This window comes from Drosophila montana, unplaced genomic scaffold (genome assembly GCF_035044405.1).
Source record: "Drosophila montana isolate Dmon_TW-CO22-7 unplaced genomic scaffold, ASM3504440v1 contig_3326_1, whole genome shotgun sequence".
Taxonomy (NCBI): Eukaryota; Metazoa; Arthropoda; class Insecta; order Diptera; family Drosophilidae; genus Drosophila; species Drosophila montana.
The window spans coordinates 46,827-66,194 of NW_026998210.1; the positions used below are offsets into that span (position 1 = coordinate 46,827).

The following is a 19,368-nucleotide window of genomic DNA, read 5'->3' on the forward strand; positions in this document are numbered from 1 at the left end:
TACGGTTAAAATTGTTTAATAAATATTAAACAGCTAAAAATAAGAATTTAAATATATATGTATATAATTTAAAAATATTGGGATAATCCACGTAAAATCCCTACTTGTTTCGTTCCCTGATATTTATTTATATAATATCCACTCACAATAATTATATAATATGTATACCCAATATTTAAAGAATATTCATCAAATTTCCCAACTACGTTTTGACTTCAAACTATGAGAATTCGAGGCGAAACGTTTCACATAGCGAGAGACCACTTTCCCATAAGATTAAACGCCAAGAACTATTTCCAAGGAATTTGTTTGAATAACTAAGGAACTTAACCTACATTTGCTTTTGCTTTTGTTTTGGCTGAGGAGCAGCACATTAGCCCTAAATACGGTTAATATTCGATTCCCAAATGTTGATCATTGCTCGAGGGCCAACGGTTGAGCTGCCGGCGCTGCATGCGGCTGGCGCTTACCGTCTGCCAGCGCTGTCAACGCTGCCGCGACGACTGATAAGCGCGACGCGGATGCCAAAGCTCGCGTGCACACATAACCCCATGCGAAGCTAGCGCCACGCTCTCAGTTGCTCTCTAGCGTGCGTCTCTCTCGCTCTCTCTCTCTCTCTCTCTCTCTCTCTCTGTCTTTGGGTCCAAGCAGGGGTAGCTTTGAGCCCAGCAGCGAACGCAGCAGCAGAAGCCGTCGCAGCATCAGCAACCATTTGCTCTCTCTCTCTCTCTCTCTCTTTCGCTCTCGCTCTCAGTGGCTACCTGTGCGCGAGAGCGCGAGTAACGACAGGTTGTGTGCATGGGAAGGGGTGTTGGGGTGGACAGGGGGCCGGGTGTTGGATTGGGACAGTTACTCGAAAGGCGAACATGGCGAGAGCGACGATGGCCAATCGATGGGGCGAACGCGCGTGTGCGACGCTCGTATGAGTGCGACGCATATGTGAGTGCGTGAGTGTGCATGTGTGTGTGTGTGCGTGCGTGTGTGTGCACATAAGCAAAGGCGCCGATACATATGCTATAGCCATGGGGCTAAGGCTCCGCGGACACAGCTCCGCACTCGGCAGCACATGAGGCATGCGTGCGTTGGGCGATGTGTGAAGGGGTGGTGCGGGGTATATAAAGGGTGGCGAGAGGCTGTGCTAAACAATGGGCAATGGGTTAAGCTTGAGGTTATCAGCGCGGCGGGCTCTGCAGCATTCGTGCTAGTGTCACATATGTGATTCAAACACACACACACACACACATAGATTCTTGTTGGAGTGGTCGGTGGGGGGTGGGAGTTGCTGGCGCTGCGTCTCAGTGGACACTCACAATACACTCATGTGCTCACACATGTGTGGCGCTAATGATCTCTATCTGGCTCGCTCGCTCTCGGCAACTGTCTCACTCGCACTCACACACACACACACATGCTGCTCAAAGCGCGCAGCACAATTAACAATAACGCAAACCTTTGCAATAAAAACAATTCGCATTCACTTTTGGGCCAGCATCGCACACGAACACACACACACACACATACACACACGCGCGCTCACACGTACGCACTCACACTCACACATGTTTGAGTACGTGCTGTGCTTCTCATATCAAAGCGCTGACATTAATGGGTGCAATGCTTGGGCAGCGCAGTTGGCAGCGACGTCAGCGTTGACAGCAGCTTTATGTGTGTGTCTGTGCGTGTGTGTGTGGTTCGAACAGCTCGCGTCCAGTCGTGGTCCGCCTCGCAACGTGCAGTTTGCAACATGCTGCACGAGCCAAACACCAACCCGAACAATTGCCCACCCACCGACGCCGTTGCCGACGTAGACGCCGCTGCCGCTGCCGCTGCCGACGCCGCTGCTGCAATGATTAATGTGCATTAGCCGGTGTTGACCGCGGTGGGCGAGCATTAAACTTAAGTAGGAGCCGTCTCCAGGACAGCAGACTCCAATTGCAGTTGGTACGCACCTCGACACACACACACACAAACACACTCACACACACACACTCTCACACACTCACACTCACTCTCACACATACTCAAACACAATTTTATGACTATGGGAATGCATGCCATATATTCGCAATTGAATATGTGTGTGCTGTGAATGTATAAATATAGATTTTATTTCATTTGCGAGTATATTCATGAATACACTCACGAATACATTCATGAGTACAGTTTTAGTTGTACTCACATCTCATACAGAAATACATAGGCTCGTACTATTTCATAGTCTCTGCAACCACGAGTCTACTCGTGAATACACTCATGAATGTACCTATTTGTGCAACAATTTCAACATGTAAAATACACATACGAATAAACCTAAATTTGCAAATACGAAAACACTCATGAATATATTCAAGAATGAGTGCATTCATATGCAAAAATGAATTATATTGATATATCTTTAAGGGTACCATGAATATACATACATAAATGCACTCATGAATACATTATAAGTGAGTACATTCACATCTATTTAAGTAAATTCTCGTATTCATTTGAATGTATATGAATATACTCATGAGTACATTCATATATTTTTTTATTGCGATTACGTATCCATTCATGTAACTAACACACATGTGGCCATGTGTATATGTATGTACTTGAAAGCTTGCACTCACTTTTAAATTGAATATATATATGATTAACTTAAATACTTTGATGAGTGCATCTAATAATAACGAATCATAATGCATTGAAAAGACAATAAACCTAAATGTACGAGTACAAATTATATGAATATTCGTTTCAGCCCATTATTCATGCGATGCGAATGTTTGCTATTCGAACCATTCAAGGCCCAAACCCATTTTGCACTCAATAACACCCACAACCACCTGAACTTCAACCCAGGGACTCGACTTGACTAACTACGCCAAATGGCAGCCCGATGTTCGGGCCACTCGCTGCGGTCGACAATGGCAACGACGACGACGACGACGACGACGACTACGGCGACGGCGACGGCGGCTCCAGCTGCAGCGACAGCGCCAGCGCCGGCTGCTGCCCGAACGCCGACTAACAGGCAACGGTTGGCGTTGGGGCCTGCAAAGCGGCCAGGCGGCTACTGCCGGTCGCCAGTTGGCGCTGGCAGCGACGCCGACGTTGCGAGTGGTTTGGTTGGTTGCCAGCCACTCGGCAGTGGCAGCAACTGAAGTAGTGGCAGTGGCAGCAGCAGCAGCAGCAGCAGCAGCAGCGACAGCGCCAGTGGCCTCTTGTTGAATGGAAGATGGGCATAAACTAAGTTTAGTTTATTAGATGCACACGAGCAGCCGCGTTGTGAGGACGTGCCACAAGTTCCTGCAAAGTTCTGCCGGTCTATGGGACGCGCGCGCGCAAAATACGAGAATACGAGAATACGAGAAATCGAAACTGAGCAAAATGTGTTGCTAGTGCTTACGGAAATTCCAATTGGGATTTTGTAATTGGGTAATTGCAGTTAATCGATTAATCGCATATGCATAATGTAGTTCTTGTTGTTTTTGTTGTTGTTCACGCTTTGATTTTGCGCGGCAAAAACGTCGCGCAGTCGTCGCCTTAAGCTGCGCGCGCATTTATAGGCAAACGCCGGCTGCGTGTAACGGACAATGGGCAGCGACAGCGGCAGCGACAGCGACATCAACTTCCTCTCCTTCTACTTATACTCTACACGCTATCCTTTAACTCCTACTCCTTCCATTCGGCATACGCACGCTTCACACATGTGTGAACCGTTATCAGCGGCAAGCTTGAACGGCCGCTGCGCTGCCTGGGTCGACGTCGTGTGCAGTCTGGTATGAAACAGTCGCCACATCGAACTTGGCTATTTTCATTTGTTTCAACTGGCGCGAGCTTGGCACTCTCTCGCTTGCGCTTTGCTCTGTTTTGACTGTTGCGCGCTCGCTCGCACAGGCTAGCTCTCTCTCGCAGTTGTGTGTGCGTGTGTGTGTGTGTGTGTGTCCACCCCCACATACGCACACACATGCGGCCAACGGACCAACGAGTGGCAGCAAACCAAATAAACCAACGCAGCAGCAGCGACGCCAGCTTTAGCAGCAGCGGCAGCAACAGCCCACCAACCCACCAACCCACCACCACCAACAACAACAAGCATAATAACAATAACAACAACCCACCACCACCACCACCACCACCACCGCCAGCGGCATCGGCAGCAGCACACACCATAGCAAAAAGGGCTGTAGCTTTGGCGTTGGCGTTGGCTTCGGCTTCGGCGTCGGCGTCGCTTAGCCAAAATCAAATTTTCAGATTGGCATTAAAGTGCAAAACCCTAAAATAAAATTGAATTATCTGAACGTGTGCGTCCACAGTCGCTCGCAGGACATCGTCGCGTTCGGACATGCTCTCGTCGCTGCTCTGTCTCTGTCACTGGCTTTGGCTTTTCTAGGCGGCTCTCGCATAAGCTTGGCCTCTGCCGCAGTCTCAGTTGCAGTCGCTGTCACACTGTTGGTCGCGCTGCCTCTCACACGTATGCTCGCTCGCTCACTCACACTCATACTCACACACACACCAGCATACGTGCGCTCTCTCACGCACTGTTCGTCCACTCGTCAAGCTTTCGTTCGTTTCGTTTTGCCGACACGACGACAACGTCGACAACGACGACCACAACGACGAAGCAGAAGTTCTCTCGCACTGACGCCCGTTGCCCATTATTCACTCACTGGCTTCGCGTTGGTGTTGGTGCTGGTGTCGGTGTTGGAGTGTGTGTTGGTCTCGTCACGGCGCTTTGTTGGTTGGACAACACGACAACTACGACAACAGAGCGACAGCCGTAGCCGCAGCCGCAGCCGCCGCCGCAGCCGCAGCAGAGCCAGCGAAGACGCGCTCGCCGCTCGACGCCTCGCAGTAGTCGCGTACTTCCGCCGTTACCGTTAGCACCACATATTTCTGACGAGGCTGCCACCGCCGTCGCGGTGCACGCAGCAGCAGCAGCAGCAAACGCCAAACGCCAAACGCTAAACGCAACTGCAATAATAACAGTTAGCCAGAGGACAACGACAAATAATGACGCGTGCTTAAATACGTGTTACAACTTACGTTTTTTTTTGCATTTGGTTGCACATCTTTCGACAATCAACGCCTATATCCCCCACCCCGCCCGTTGCAAATGACCGGTTAAAACACACACGCACACACGCACACACACACACGCGCTAAAAGTTCAATTTTTTTCAAGTGTTTTGTGTTTTACATAGAAAACAAAAACAAATATCCGATTCCAATTGGATGTCCATTCGCTGCCAATTGGAATGTGCCGCTAACAATAATGCGAAGCAAGAAACAGCGACAATGCGTTGATAAAGTTGTTTAGCACAACAAAAAACCGACAAATAATGTGGCCAAAAGGAACGCGCAAAAACAATTTTGTCAGCTGCCAAACTGCCAGCAACAACAACAACAACAACAGCAAAAGTAACAGCAAAAACAACAAAAACAAATGCAAATAAGAATTACAACAACAACAACAACAACAACAACTACAGTGCATACGGTTCCTATAAGAAAGTCAAAAGAGGAAACAGCAGCAGTTGGAAGAATAAGAAGAAGAAGAAGAGTCAAAATCAGGCAGCAAGTGTTTTTTTCGAGTGCAAATTTGTTTGTTTGTTTGTTTTTTTTTTTTATGTTTGGTTTATTTGTATGATAAATAAATAATATATATATGTATATATGTATATAAATGAAATATGCAGAAATTGAATAATTGAAATAATGTCTTAAATCTGAAGCGAGAGTTGGCCAAAATGACAGCAACAACGACAAGAAATTTCATAAGACTCAAGCTGCCAATTGGCCGCCGTGTTGGACCCCTGTGAAAAACAAAAACAACAGCAAAAACAACAACAAATTCCAATAAAAATAAATTCAAAGAATATTTTTGTGAAAATTTTGTGCATTTTTTTACACAACCAAAAAAAAAAAAACTGCTGAAAAAAACAACAAAGTGCAATAAAACTAGAAACGAATCAAAATTAAATTAACAACAAATTGAAAGGCAAACATTGAACCAGTGTTGGGCAACAGCTCAAAGCAAAGCAGCAGCAGAAATCGGGAATCAGGCATCAGGAGTCAGGAGTCAGGAGCAGCTGCCGGAGTTGCCCGCCCCGCCGCCCGTGCTGCCCGTGGGCGAGCACTCGAAAAGTTTTGAAACTCCTTCGGAAATTGTAACAAAAATGAGAATTAAAATGCCCGCAGTTCGAATTGCACAAGGTGAGTAAGAAAAATGATGTGAAATACACGCTGGTGTGACACCTGTGGGTTGGGCCTGGTACGCTGTTCACGCAGCAAAGCAAAAACTTGCAAGTACTATTCAGAATTGGTTTAAGCCTTCATGTTTTAAGGTTAAGCGTATTTCATGTACAATTTTGATATTTCTTCAATTGGAATGTCAACAAAAGCTTGCGTTTTTTTTTTTTCTAATTCACCCGTACAAGTGAATTGCTAGTGCATTTTTTAGGTTATGTTTCTTTGGAAAAGTGCAAATTTGCTTGAAATCATAGTCTTATTTATACATAAATTATAGAAAAAGATGGCTCAGTCTGATATTTGCTTAATTTGAAATTATTATATAAAATTTTGTCACTTCTTCAATTGGAATGTCAACTGAAGCTTGAGCTTTTTTTTTCTAATTCACCCGTACAAGTGAATTGCAAGTGCATTTTTTAGGTTATGTTTCTACGGAAAAGTGAAAACTTGCTTGAAATCATAGTCTTATTTAAACATAAATGATAGAAAAAGATGGCTCAGTCTGATATCTGCTTGAAAAATGTTGTCACTTCTTCAATTGGAGTGAAAACTAAAGCTTGAGTTTTTTTTCTAATTCACCCGTACAAGTGAATTGCTAGTGCATTTTAGGTTATGTTTCTTTGGAAAAGTGCAAATTTGCTTGAAATCATAGTCTTATTTATACATAAATTATAGAAAAAGAAGATTCAGTCTGATATCTGCTTAAGTTTATATTTTATTAAATGCCTGTTGAGGCTTGTAAAAGAGCTAAGGGCAATTTGTGGCAAAGAAATCTTAAAGCCAAATGTTAACTTGGCTTTGAAGAGACCCAAAAGGGGGCGTAAGTTCAGGGCTTTACATTTTGTGAGCGTTTGATTTAAATTTTGGATTAAAATGGTTAAAATTGGGCCTAGTTGAGTTGAGAAATTGTGCAATATATACAGGAAGGAACGAATATATGCCAGAGATTGGGCCATAAACATAGCATATGCACATTTGCTGTAGTTCATTTAGGGTTCGTTTCTTTCTTGTCGTTTCTAACTAATCCCAGGTGATAGACCCATATCATCGTACTATATAATCGTACTGTACATAGTACCATATCTAAATCTTCGTATTATATCATTGGATCTATTGAAGAGAAGCTTCGAAAACTTGCTATTAATGTAATTTCGGCATGAGATCTGCATAGAACGGAAAGCTGTAAAATATATATGGTTCAATACGAAAACTATGCCACAAATGTGTTTCCATATGATGCACATTCCCCAGTTCCATATGTGAATTTTATAATTTTGCTGTTGTTCTTGACTTTTTTGAGTTCGTTTCTTTTTGGTGTATTTTGTAGACCTATATCATGGTATTATATATTCATATTATATGATTTGATCTATGTAAGGGAGATTCCGAAATTTTGGTATGTGTGTCTCTGGGCTAAAAACGAATGTAATTCCGGCGAGAGATCTGCCTAGAACGGAAAGCTATAAATTATATTGTCCAATGCCAAATTCAAATGCCACAAATGTGTTTCCATATGATGCGCATTCCCCAGTTCTATATGAGGTTTATCATTTTGCGGTTGTTCTTGACTGCTTTTATTTTCTCTGAGTTCGTTTCTTTTTGGTGTATTTTGTATCTACTCGTTGTTGCTGTTGGGTTCGAGTCGCTCCGGTTATCGCGACGATATCGCAAATGCTCGGAAATCAGAGCCCGTCCGTTTGGGTGTGTTTGCAATGATTTTTCAGATTTTTTTTCCCCGCGTATATTTTTCGCTGCTTTTCTGTTGTTGTTGTTGTTGTTGTTTTTGCGTTGGCGGTTGTAAAGTTAACGTTGGCCGTCATTTAGTTGTTTTATTGCTTCTTATTATTATTGTTATTATTATTATTTGTTCCATATGACGGCGGGTCAACAACAACAACAACAACAACAACAACAACAACAACAACAACAACAACAACAACAACAACAACAACAACAACAGCCGCAATTAACATGACAAATACATTTTTCTTTTCTTTTTTTTTTTGGCGAGTATATCTGTATCTGTATCTGTGTCTGCGCCTGGTCACGGCTAGTTCAAAGTGAAATCAAAGCCGTATAACCATAAACTCCAGCACACACACACACACACACGCACACGCACACACACACACTCGCACAGATTTGCACACACACACACGCGTGCAGTTGGGCATTTCCGTATCGGGCTGCTCATAAAATATGACTGGCTTTTAGTTTTTGGCAGAGATTCTTTTTGTTTTGTTTTTTTTTTTTTGTCGCCCAGCTTTGCGTTATCTGGCTGTTATCTAGATAACATTGCCGTCCAGCCCTGAACTGCCCAATGACGCACTTGCCACGTTCCGCCGTGCTGCCCATTTATCAGAGCTGCTGCAGTCGGCTTCACCTGAGACCGACGCTCCCCCCCCCCCCCCCCCATGCCACCCGTTCCCCTCTTGTAGCAATCGTCAAACAGTTTTAATTGCTCGCAAAGTTGTTTGCCTTGTTATTGTTGTCGTTGTTCTCCTCCGCCTCCTGCTCCACCTGCCCCACCTCCTCTTTGTTGTTGTTGCGATATTTTTCGGTTTATTTGAGTTACAAATCAAAAGAAACTGGCTTGCAGAGGGGCGGCGGGAGGTCGGGTGGTGGCCACAGGTGATAAGAAGCAAATTGTAGCTCTGACGCCTAATTGACGAACTGACGAGCTGCCGATCGCTTTTGCCGTGGACCCGCGCCAGGTTTTTTGGGGCTCTGTTCCGAAACATCCAAAGAGGAAATGTTAAGGAAAAAGAAGAGTGAGCTATGCGCGACTAGGAGCTACCCTGCACAAACACATAGGCAGGCATAGCCTGAATAACTTGTTTATTTGCAGTCCAATCTCTATGAAGGTCTTTAAGGTCTCAAATTTGACATGCAAAGATGTGTGCATACCAAGGCGCGAGACTGTACTAACAAAAATGTGTTTCCAATTTCGGGGAAAACTCGGGATGGTCTCCAAAAAGATCTCAAAGATATTCAACAGGCTTAATGTAAGAACTCTTGCTTTTATAAGCTTCGAGATAAGCTTAAGAAACGTTCACTAAATATCGATACTTATCGATGTGAGCTATCGATCAATTGACATGCACGAAGAACGCACGATCCTATCACATTCTCCCATAGATAGTCTCTCAGATCGAAGGTAGAATATATGCATACATATAGATATTTGATATAATATAAAATAGACTAATATAAACTTTTGCCCAGCAGCAATATAACCATTTTAGCCGCTTTGAACTGTTTACAGGGTATCAAAACTCCAATTAAACTCCCGCAAAGCGAGCCTCTGTCTCTTATCATTAGCTGTTGTGCCCAAAAATTGCTGTTGTTCGACGCTGTCGCTGCCCGCCCCGCCCCCTGCCCGTCCCGTCCCGACCCGACCCGACACCAGCAAACAACCCCACCACCCCCTCACCAGCTCGCTGGGTGTACAACAGAATTCTCATCAGGTGTGGCTGTTGTTTTCGGCTGCCCTCATATCATAATTAATTGTTACAATTTCATTAAGTTTTCTTTTCTCCCTCCCTCCCTCCCTCACACTCCCTCTCCCTCTCTCTCTCTCTCGGTCGCATATTTTTTGACAATTGATTTTCTTCATTAGTGTGTTTTCCTTTTAAATCTTCTCCGATCTCCGAATTTACAAGATTTCGTCATGCCGCATCGCGTCGCCCTTATCAGCCGCTAATGAGTTATTTCCGAGAACAGGTCCCATTGCCAAATGCAATCAGTTTGTGCGCTTGGGTTGGTTCACAGACCAACTGACCAGGCATTAGGGCGGGGCTGAGCAAAGGGGCTGGCATTGGGGCACAAGTACTCAAGTGAGTGCATTCGAACTCGGTTCGATTAAAAAACTTAATAATATTCGAATTCAAATAAAAAGAAAAACGAGCATTTTAAGGGAAGTTTAGTTTTGATCTAATATTTCGAAATGTTCATCATTCATTCATTAATTTCGATTTAATGCACTTGAACCCATTTTTAATTTTTAATTGGAATATATTCAATATTAGCTCGAATTTCTTAATTCATTTATTTGTATTATCACATATTATTATTATTATTATAATCTATTCCTTAAGGTGTTTATTTTGTGTTTGAATTCAAACTTGGCTAATGAAACGTTTATCAAAACAATGTTCGCCGAGCTTAGCTTAGATTAGACCACAAATCTGGTGGAAGTCTTGGAAAGGGTTTCAAGGAAATGGTATCGGGCATGGAGGTAGCTTCCTGCCAAGTTAGGCTCCCGACACGAATCCCTCTCGACAGCAGGTTAATACACTGTGAATACCCAATAAGTTGAACACATTGGACTGCCCGCCTGCTGGCATCAGCTGCTCGCCCAGCGCAGACCCAGATCCAGCTCCAGCGCCTTTTTGGCAACCCTTTCGTCCGTTTCGCTTGACTACGAGTCGCACACGAAACACTCACACTCGATGCACTCACATTCACACACTCACACACTCACACACTCGCAACGGTCAAAACGCTAATCGAGCGGCACACGCGGTCCGAGCAGCTGGCCTCGAATTAGTTGAATCGATAGTTGCGTCCGCCTCGTCCTGCCGCCTCGTCCTGCCACCTGCTGCGGCCCATCAACTGCTCCTGTCTCTTTTTTTTTTTGCTGCTTTAATTTGATTATCGACCAAACAGTGTCCATTAAATGAGCGACCGACCGCGGCCGCGTCCGCGTCCGCTTGCGATTCCGATTGTTATCCAGCTCCTGTTCCAAGCGCGTCATGGCAACGTCTCTGCCAGGCACTTGCCCAGCCCGTCACTCCCCCCGACCCCTCCCTAACCGCACTGCCCTGGCACAGCAATTGTTATAACAAATAACAGCAGCACCCCGAGTACCCCAACCCCCAAAGCCCAATCGCAATCCCAACCCCAATACGCTTGTGTCGTCATGTGGATGTCAAACTTTTGTCCAGCTGCGGCTTAAACTGGCACAGACTACGGGCTGGGGGCTGGGCGCTAGGGGGGTAGGGGGGAGGGCGGACCACAGCTAGAACTGAAACTGGAATGGGAACTGGAATGGGAACTGGAACTGGAACTGTTCTGGTGGCATTTAAATTGGAGCCCGGAGCCTGCAGGACATCTGTGAAGGCAGCCCCAAATAAATTGCAACGGCGGCTGGCGCTGCGGGTGAGCGTGTGTGTGCGTGTGTGTGTTTGTGTGCGTGTGTGTGTGTGTGTGCGTGCTGATATGTTCGTCATGCGACGCGGCTGGAAGTCAAAGCCAACGGCAACTGTGCCACCAGCTCCTGCCACTGGCAGCATAATCAGCCACAACGGCGCACAGCAAGTTGCTTCCGCTGCGGCGACTTTAGACCAATCCATCCCCCCCCACCCCTTGGTTACCCCTTGAGTCAGTGAGCTGCAGTTGTGAGGCGGTCTCCTACTCACGAGATGCATCCGCAGTCCGTCGCATCCGTGTCCGTTTTTTATTTGACACGGAGGCCAGCGGGCGGTCGCAGCCAGTCGGCCGGCCAACCAAAAAGCCCAGACAACAGCAACAGCAACAGCAACAGCAACAACAACAGCAACAACAACAACAACAACAATTGCTTAGACTGTGGCACTCGGCACTCCCGACTCCGACTCCGACTCCCGACACTCGACTCTCGACTCGAGTCGGATGCGGATTCACATTCGTGCACATTCACACACAGAGCGAGTCATATTCACATTCACATTCACATTCGCATTCGCATTCACATTCACAGATTCCGGCCAGGCGCATGAATTGTTTTGCACTTTCTTTTGTTTTAAATACGCTTTTGCCTTTTGTTTTCCACTCTTTCACACACCGCGCACACTCTCTGTCCCACACTCTCCTCGCCCCCTCTCGCGCTCGGTCCACTTTTCAAGTTTTCGTTGAAAATGTACGAAAAAAACTAAATAACAAACCAAATGCAGAGGCAACAAAAAACTGAAGCAAACAAAGCGCAGCGCAGTTTGAAATAAAAAACAAAAATAAAAATAATAATATAAAAAAAAACCCCTACGAAAGTCCTCGCACACACCATGAGACAGTCTTAGGTGTGTGTGTGTGTGTGTGTGTGTGTTGGGCAAATGCCCAAAAAAAAAAAAATATATATATATATATATATATATATATAGGATATGGAAGCTGCAAATGCAAGCGAGTGTCCCAAAACAGGACGCATATAAAGTTGCCACAGCAGCTGCACGAAAAACATTCTCGCTGAGCTTCTGCAAGGTTCGAATATATATTCGAAAAACTCTTCAAATCGAAGCTGCAAAATCACAAACAACATTTGAATGTGGTCATCGATCAGCTAGAATACTTTAATTTATATAATTAAAAGGTTTGAGGCACAAGAACTGATCTGATCTGATTGCAACAAATGACAAATCCAGTCAGATCCATAAATATGAACTTAAATGAAGTCTGTAATGCTTTAGCAGGCTTCAAGTTTTATGTAAGCCTTGTGAAATATGCTCAAAATATGCTATGCAAGCTATGACAAGCAGAGTTTCTTGAGGAAAATTGGATTCAATTTGAAGCAGATTTTGATTGAGAACAGATTGTTTAATAATAATTTATTTACATTTTTTTTATTTAAATATAAAGACAATATTATATTATAAAGAAAACTAGAAGAACTAGCCCGTTGTCAAATAAATGATGGACGCATCCGCGCATACGCTCTACTATTATTATCGATTACTTTTAGGCAGTTAAATAAACGAATAAGCAAATTTGAACCAGCGACCTCTCGCTTGTTAGTTCAACGCTCATGAAAACACGTTTGAAAAACACGTATACGCCCCACTATTATTATCGGTTACTTTTAGGCAGTTAAATAAACGAATAAGCAAATTTGAACCAGCGACCTCTCGCTTGTTAGTTCAACGCTCATGAAAACACGTTTGAAAAACACGCAAAAGCCCTACTATTATTATCGGTTACTTTTAGGCAGTTAAATAAACGTATAATCAAATTTGAACCAGCGACTTTTCCCTTATTGGTTCAACGCTCATGAAAAAACGTTTGAAAAACACGCATACGCCCCACTATTATTATCGGTTACTTTTAGGCAGTTAAATAAACGAATAAGCAAATTTGAACCAGCGACCTCACGCTTGTTGGTTCAACGCTCATGAAAAAACGTTTGAAAAACACTTATCAACGGCTTGAACTTACAAACCCTTACAAAGGTTGTACAAAACCCGTCGAAATGCTCACTTTTTGCCCAAAGCAAAATCCAAAATTCATCTACCAAAATCCGACCAATCAGTCAGTCAGAACAAGCTCTTAACTTAAATGTATGTCCTTGGCAGTTGTTTGGGCAAGACACGGGCTACTTTGAGACATCTTCAAATAAGAAACATAGCCCCGACTAATTTTCGCCCTGAACTTGACCATTTAATGGCCGCGCGAGGCTTTGGGCAGACGCGGCGTATACGCAACGGCCGACCAACACCGGCCCGTTGTTGGTTGTGGCTGACCAGCTGCGGCGGCGACTGCTGCTGCGACTGCGGCGGCGACTGCGGCAGCTGCTCCAGCGAAAGCGAAAAGCATTGGGAAACGAAAAGAAAAGCCAGAAAGCGAATATGAAAATGAAGGCAAGCGGCAAACTTAATGAATCTTTTGCTGCGTTTGTTTTGACGCGCGTATTTTTTTTATGGCAGCGCCGACGTCGCCGTCGACGTCGCTGTCGGCGTCGCGCACTTCGCACTTTGGCAAACTTTTCACTTTCAGCACAGACAACCCCCAACCAGCAGCCGGCAGTCGGCAGCTGGCAGCCGGCAGCCTACCCCCCAGTGCCGCCCACTGGCTGCATTTAAAGCGTGTGTAGGAGAACTTGGCACCTTAGCGCTGCCCGCCTGTTGCGTGGGCTGGCTGGGGGCATGGCTGCCCTTTGGCCCCGGCAGCAGCTGTCGCGAAATTTGCGTAGCCAGCGAGCAAAACAAACCGCAAAATGTATTTCGCGCGGCTCGCAAAACTCTTGACTGATTTGTGCGAAGATGCCACCAAAAAAAAATAGAAAAGGAAAAAGGAAAAGGAAAAAAAGGCGGCCTTGCCTTGGCGCACGCGCCTTGCAGCATTTGAGCCCGCTTTTCGCTCTGTGCCTGTGGCACAGCATTGGCAGGCGCCTCGGGCACGTGCCACAAGTTGCAACTTGAGCCTAGCGCGACGGCTGCTGCTGCTGCTGCCGCCGCTTCCGGCCAGGAAATGCGCCAAAAAAAAAAAAGTTGAAATGAAATGCCGAAAAATACGCCTAAAACGAGATTCCCTTTTTTTCCGCATAAATTAGAACCTAGCAAGCAGCCGGCCTGCCGCACCGACCCCGCCCCCTGCAAACGGCCCGCCGCAGCGCGCCTCAAGCTGATTAGTTCCAGGGCCAGAGTCGGAGTCAGAGTCAGAGCCAGCGTCAGGGCCAGGGCCAGTGCCAGTGCCAGGGCCAAGAGTCATTCATTAAACGGGCCCAAAAGGCTTGGCCGCCCACGCAATGTCAAAATGTGTGCAGCAACATTAAGGCTAACCCCCCCCCCCCCTCCCCCCTCCCGCTCAGGCCACCCCCCCGCATCCACTGCGACTCGTGCGCCTCTTGAGCTGTGGCAACATCTTCCAGTGGTCGCGGTCGTCTTTTGGGTTTGGTTCTCGCCATGGCTTGGGCTTTGCATCTACCTTCGGCTGGCTTTTTTAATTGAGCAGCGCAATTATTATTTGCTGTCCGTCCGGACAGTCTATTCGTTCATTCATTCACTCATTCATTCACTCACTCGTTCATTCATTGCGCTGTTTATAAATAGCGCAGATTGAAAGCGCAGCCCACGCGCGGCGCACCCATCTCCAGAGCGGAGCACAGATCGAACTTGAGCTGGAACTGGAACCAGAGCTGGAACTAGATCTGGTACTGGAACTTTAACTGTGGCTTATGGTCAGCGACTCGAGATTTGCGCTGCAGCTGTCAAGCTGGGCAGGAGAATTCCCCACTCTCTCTCTCTCCCTCTCTCTCTCTCTCTCTCTAATTCTCTATCTCTCTAATTCTCTATCTCTCTCTTGGCATGTCCATGTGGGTGTCACCGCTGTAGATGAATTCAATAAAAACTTCGCAGCCAATAAGCATTTTTGATTCTCTTTAATGCATCTATAGGGTATTATAATATTTCTAAGCTGTTTGTAACTCTAAGCATATATAATCCTGTTTCTTTTCCAATTCCAATTTCTGTCCGAACTGTTTCAAAAAGAATTCGAATTTGAAAAAAAAAATATGATGATGAAAGAAGATCTTGAATTGAGCAAATGGTAGATAAGGAGAGGTCGCTGGTTCTAATCGCAGTTATTTATGTTTATTTTTGGACTTGCGGGTAATCGGGTAATAGTGAAAAAAATAAAAATTGATATTTAAATTTTGTAAAATCATAAAAAAAAAGATGAACATTTTAAAAGATGAACAAATAAAAAGATTCTCTTATTAAGAAAAAAATGATTCTAAAATAATTCCAATCGAATTATTTTGAAGTGTGGCAAGGGTATTCAAGCTGCGGCTTAATAAGTGCCCCTACGTCTTGGCATGTGACCAGCTAAAAGACGACGCGTGCTGCAATCTCTGAAGATTTGCTCGTAGGTGTGGGTGCGGCCACAGCCCAGCCCCGGATGGATGGATGGATGGATGGATTGCTGGATGGCTGCTTGTTGGATGATGATGATGATGATGATGATGGCTTGGGGTTTTTTTATTTTTTGGGTTGGTTGCTTAGCTGGCATAATTTAATTCAATGATTACTGATTTTAAATGAAACGAAGACGTCGCATGACGTTGCCAATGCCCCAACAACAACAACAACAACAACAACAAGAAGAACTGACAACAAGGCGACGCGTGCGTCCGCAGCTCAAATAAATAAATCAATCATGGCACTCTCGTGCTGCAGGCAAACAACAACAACAACAACAACAACAACAAGAAGAACTGACAACAAGGCGACGCGTGCGTCCGCAGCTCAAATAAATAAATCAATCATGGCACTCTCGTGCTGCAGGCAAACAACAACAACAACAATGAGAACAACAACAACAATGACAACAACAACAACAAGTGGGCCCACAATTGTTGGAGCCGCTGCCCTCCCGCAGCCGTCGCCCCTCCCTCCGTCCGCCCCTCAGCCTGAGGCCCACCTAAAAAGTTTGTGTCTGCGGCACTCCCCATTTCCGCTTGCCTGGCGATTAATATCGAAAGATGGCACCGCCATGCCCCCCCTCATCCTCATCCTCATCCTCATTCTCATCTTCCACCATCATCATCATCATCATAATTATCAGCATGGTAATTATTATCATTAAGATGCCTTTGTCACTGCACACCTTAACTGGAGCTCTCTGTCCATCCGTCCGTCCATCCGTCCGTCCGTTGGCTGGAGCCTCAAAGGATGCCCAGTTGCTAGCTGGTCCACGGTGGTGCAATTGTTGCAATTGGTGGTGCAGCATTCCACAATGATTGATCCGCAATGGCATGAATACGCACTGAATACTCTCAGCCAGCTGTGAGTGCGAATACTTTTCAAAATGATTCACTCACGAAGCACTCGCTTCAAACAGAGTCGTGCGGCTGAGTGCACTCATTGAACAATGAATACGGCTTGAAATACTCAAATGTGCAAGTGAATGTATTTATGCATGCATGAGTATTTGCTGGTGAGTGTATTCAAATGCATTTAGCTACAAATGAGTTCTGCCTGTGTATTGAATATAAATGATTTGCGATTGTATTCTTTTTTATTATGTTTATTTTTTATTTATTATTATAATTAATCAATAAACAATTGTTTGAATATTAACATAAATATTTAGTTTATTCATTTTATCATTTTAGGAATAAATATAATATAAATATAATTTTATATAATATCAAGTTTATTTATTTTATAGTTATTGTTCATATTTAATTATATATCTATTTATTATTAATATTAAATAGTATATTATATTATATTACTACTTGTAAATTAATGTGAAAAACAAATATTTATTTAGCTAGAATATTTATTAAATTACAATTTTCATTCAGTTTAATATTTATTTTATTAAATAAAGTGTACTTTAGGTTAGTTTCGCTGCAATTAGTATTAACACATTTCTTATAACAGAAATATATACAATTTTGCCAATTAGCCTAAAATTATGAAGTATGCTGTTTATTTTCAAAACTTTATTTCCGATCCTTTTCCACATGCGCCAGTTTTCACTGTAGCTAGCTGCCATGCTTTGACTTCATATTAGCTTTATCTTAATCTGTTCAACATGTAGCTGGCTTCGCTGTACTTTGTACGTGGTCTTTCCACATTGCAAAACTCTTTCTCAAATTGCCTGCTTGCCCCCAAATGCAAACACACGCACACATCGTTCCCCTTCCCGCTCGCCAACTCTCTCTCTCTCTCATGTAGCCCCCCTCCCTTTGATGGCTGAAGCAAAAAATTGAAACGCATTCAGATTTGAATGGGCACGCGCGACTTATAAATCGCTTGCTCGCCATTCGTTGCGCTTGTTTCACATGTGTCGCACACACACACACCAACACACACACACCAACACACTCATACGCTGGCTCCCCAGTCTCCAAGACGCGCTCTGATCTTTGTCAACGACGTCGCCCGCTTTGCTGTTGTTGTTGTTGTTGCTGTTGTTGCTGTTTTTGCTTTTGTTGTCGTCGTCTTCTTCTTATTGTTATTCGCATTGTTGTTGTCGTTGTTGACGCCTCCCCTTTTCTATATTCATTCATTTTTTTTTGTTCGTCTCATTTTTGTTGCTGTTATTTTTCGTAGTTTCCAGTTACAATTCAACTGATAACTTATTTACTTTGGGTTGGGGCTTTGGCTTTGGCCGTCCGTCGCCTCGTCGCCGCGTCGTTTCGCTTGCCGTTGGCTGCCTCTTAGCTCTGGCCTGGCCCTGGCCCGGCCCCAGCTGGCTGGCTGACTGGTTGGCTGCTCTGTGCGTGCGAGCGAGACAGCGTCATGGCGAGAGAGCGCACGAGAGCGCGAGCGCGAGCGAGAGCGAGAGAGAGAGTGGCCCCGAGAGCCCGCACAGAACGGGCCGAGCTGTGGCCAAGCGCATTGAATGAATATCAGCGCAGTCGAGTCGAACACTCGAAATGCTCAGCAGCAGGTTTTCAGCTGAGCGAGAGAGTGCCCGAGCGGGTAAGCGGGTGAGCGGGTAAGCGGGCAAACGGGTAAACGGTAGAGCGAGCTTATCTGCAGCCGTGTTACGGTTTGTTATTGCCCGCCAGCGCTGGGGCTTCACACCTGTCGACAACGTTGTCGATCGAGCGGCCTCCATACGAACGATTCAATCTGCCCAGCCTCGATAGTGTGTGCGTGTGTGTGTGTGTGAATGTGTGTGTGCGCTTAGTTGGCTTTTTGATTGGCCAGACCTTGATATCTGCCTGCGACTGTACATAGGCCCAGGCCGGGCCGGGCCGGGCCAAGCCCAAAGCTGCGTCCAAAACAGAAACAACAGCCAGCCAACGGCTGCGTGCGTTGGTCTGCGACGTCTCTGGGCTCGGCCAAGGCATCATCATCATCATCATCATCATCATGATGATCATCATTAACGACAACAGCAGCAGCAAAACTGGGCCTGGCAACTGAGACTGAGACTGAGACTGCGACTGCGCCTGCGCAGCATGCCCACAGCAACAGCAAGATTTGCATTTGCCAACAGACACACACACACACGCACACTTCTTTATATATACATATATATATATATGTATATAGAGCTGCTTCGATTTATATACCACATCAGTTGTCCGCCATTTTGTGCGAGCGAGTCGCTTGGAGAAAGAGTCAAAAGATTTTCTTTTTTCTTTTTTCTTTGTAGCTTGCAACGTTTGGGCAGTTGCAAGTTGCCGCTGTGCGGGCACAGCTTGAGATGCGACATTTATTGGCTGCCAACGTGAAGGGGTTCAAGTTTCGGGTCCAGCTAGTAAAGCCATTCCAGTTTATTTCCAGGGGTAGTCCAGCAAGTCTTGTGCAAAGCCAAGGAGAGCATCGCTTTAAGATCTGAAAAAAAATCAATTATTTTTAAAGTAGTATCGGGAAGTTGGTTTAAGCTTGAATTAAGCTAAGTTGGGGCTGTGCAGAC

General features: G+C 45.0%; 1 protein-coding gene across 1 annotated transcript in view; it reads left to right on the top strand.

The window, feature by feature from the left end:
* The first annotated feature begins 5,707 nt into the window (after positions 1-5,707).
* The window catches only part of Cph (Chronophage), a 59,993-nt gene continuing 46,332 nt past the window's right edge, over positions 5,708-19,368 (top strand). The window contains exon 1 of the mRNA XM_064691122.1: positions 5,708-6,204. Within this exon, the coding sequence (XP_064547192.1) occupies positions 6,168-6,204 (37 nt within the window). The 5' untranslated portion in view covers positions 5,708-6,167. The remainder of the gene's footprint in view (positions 6,205-19,368) is intronic.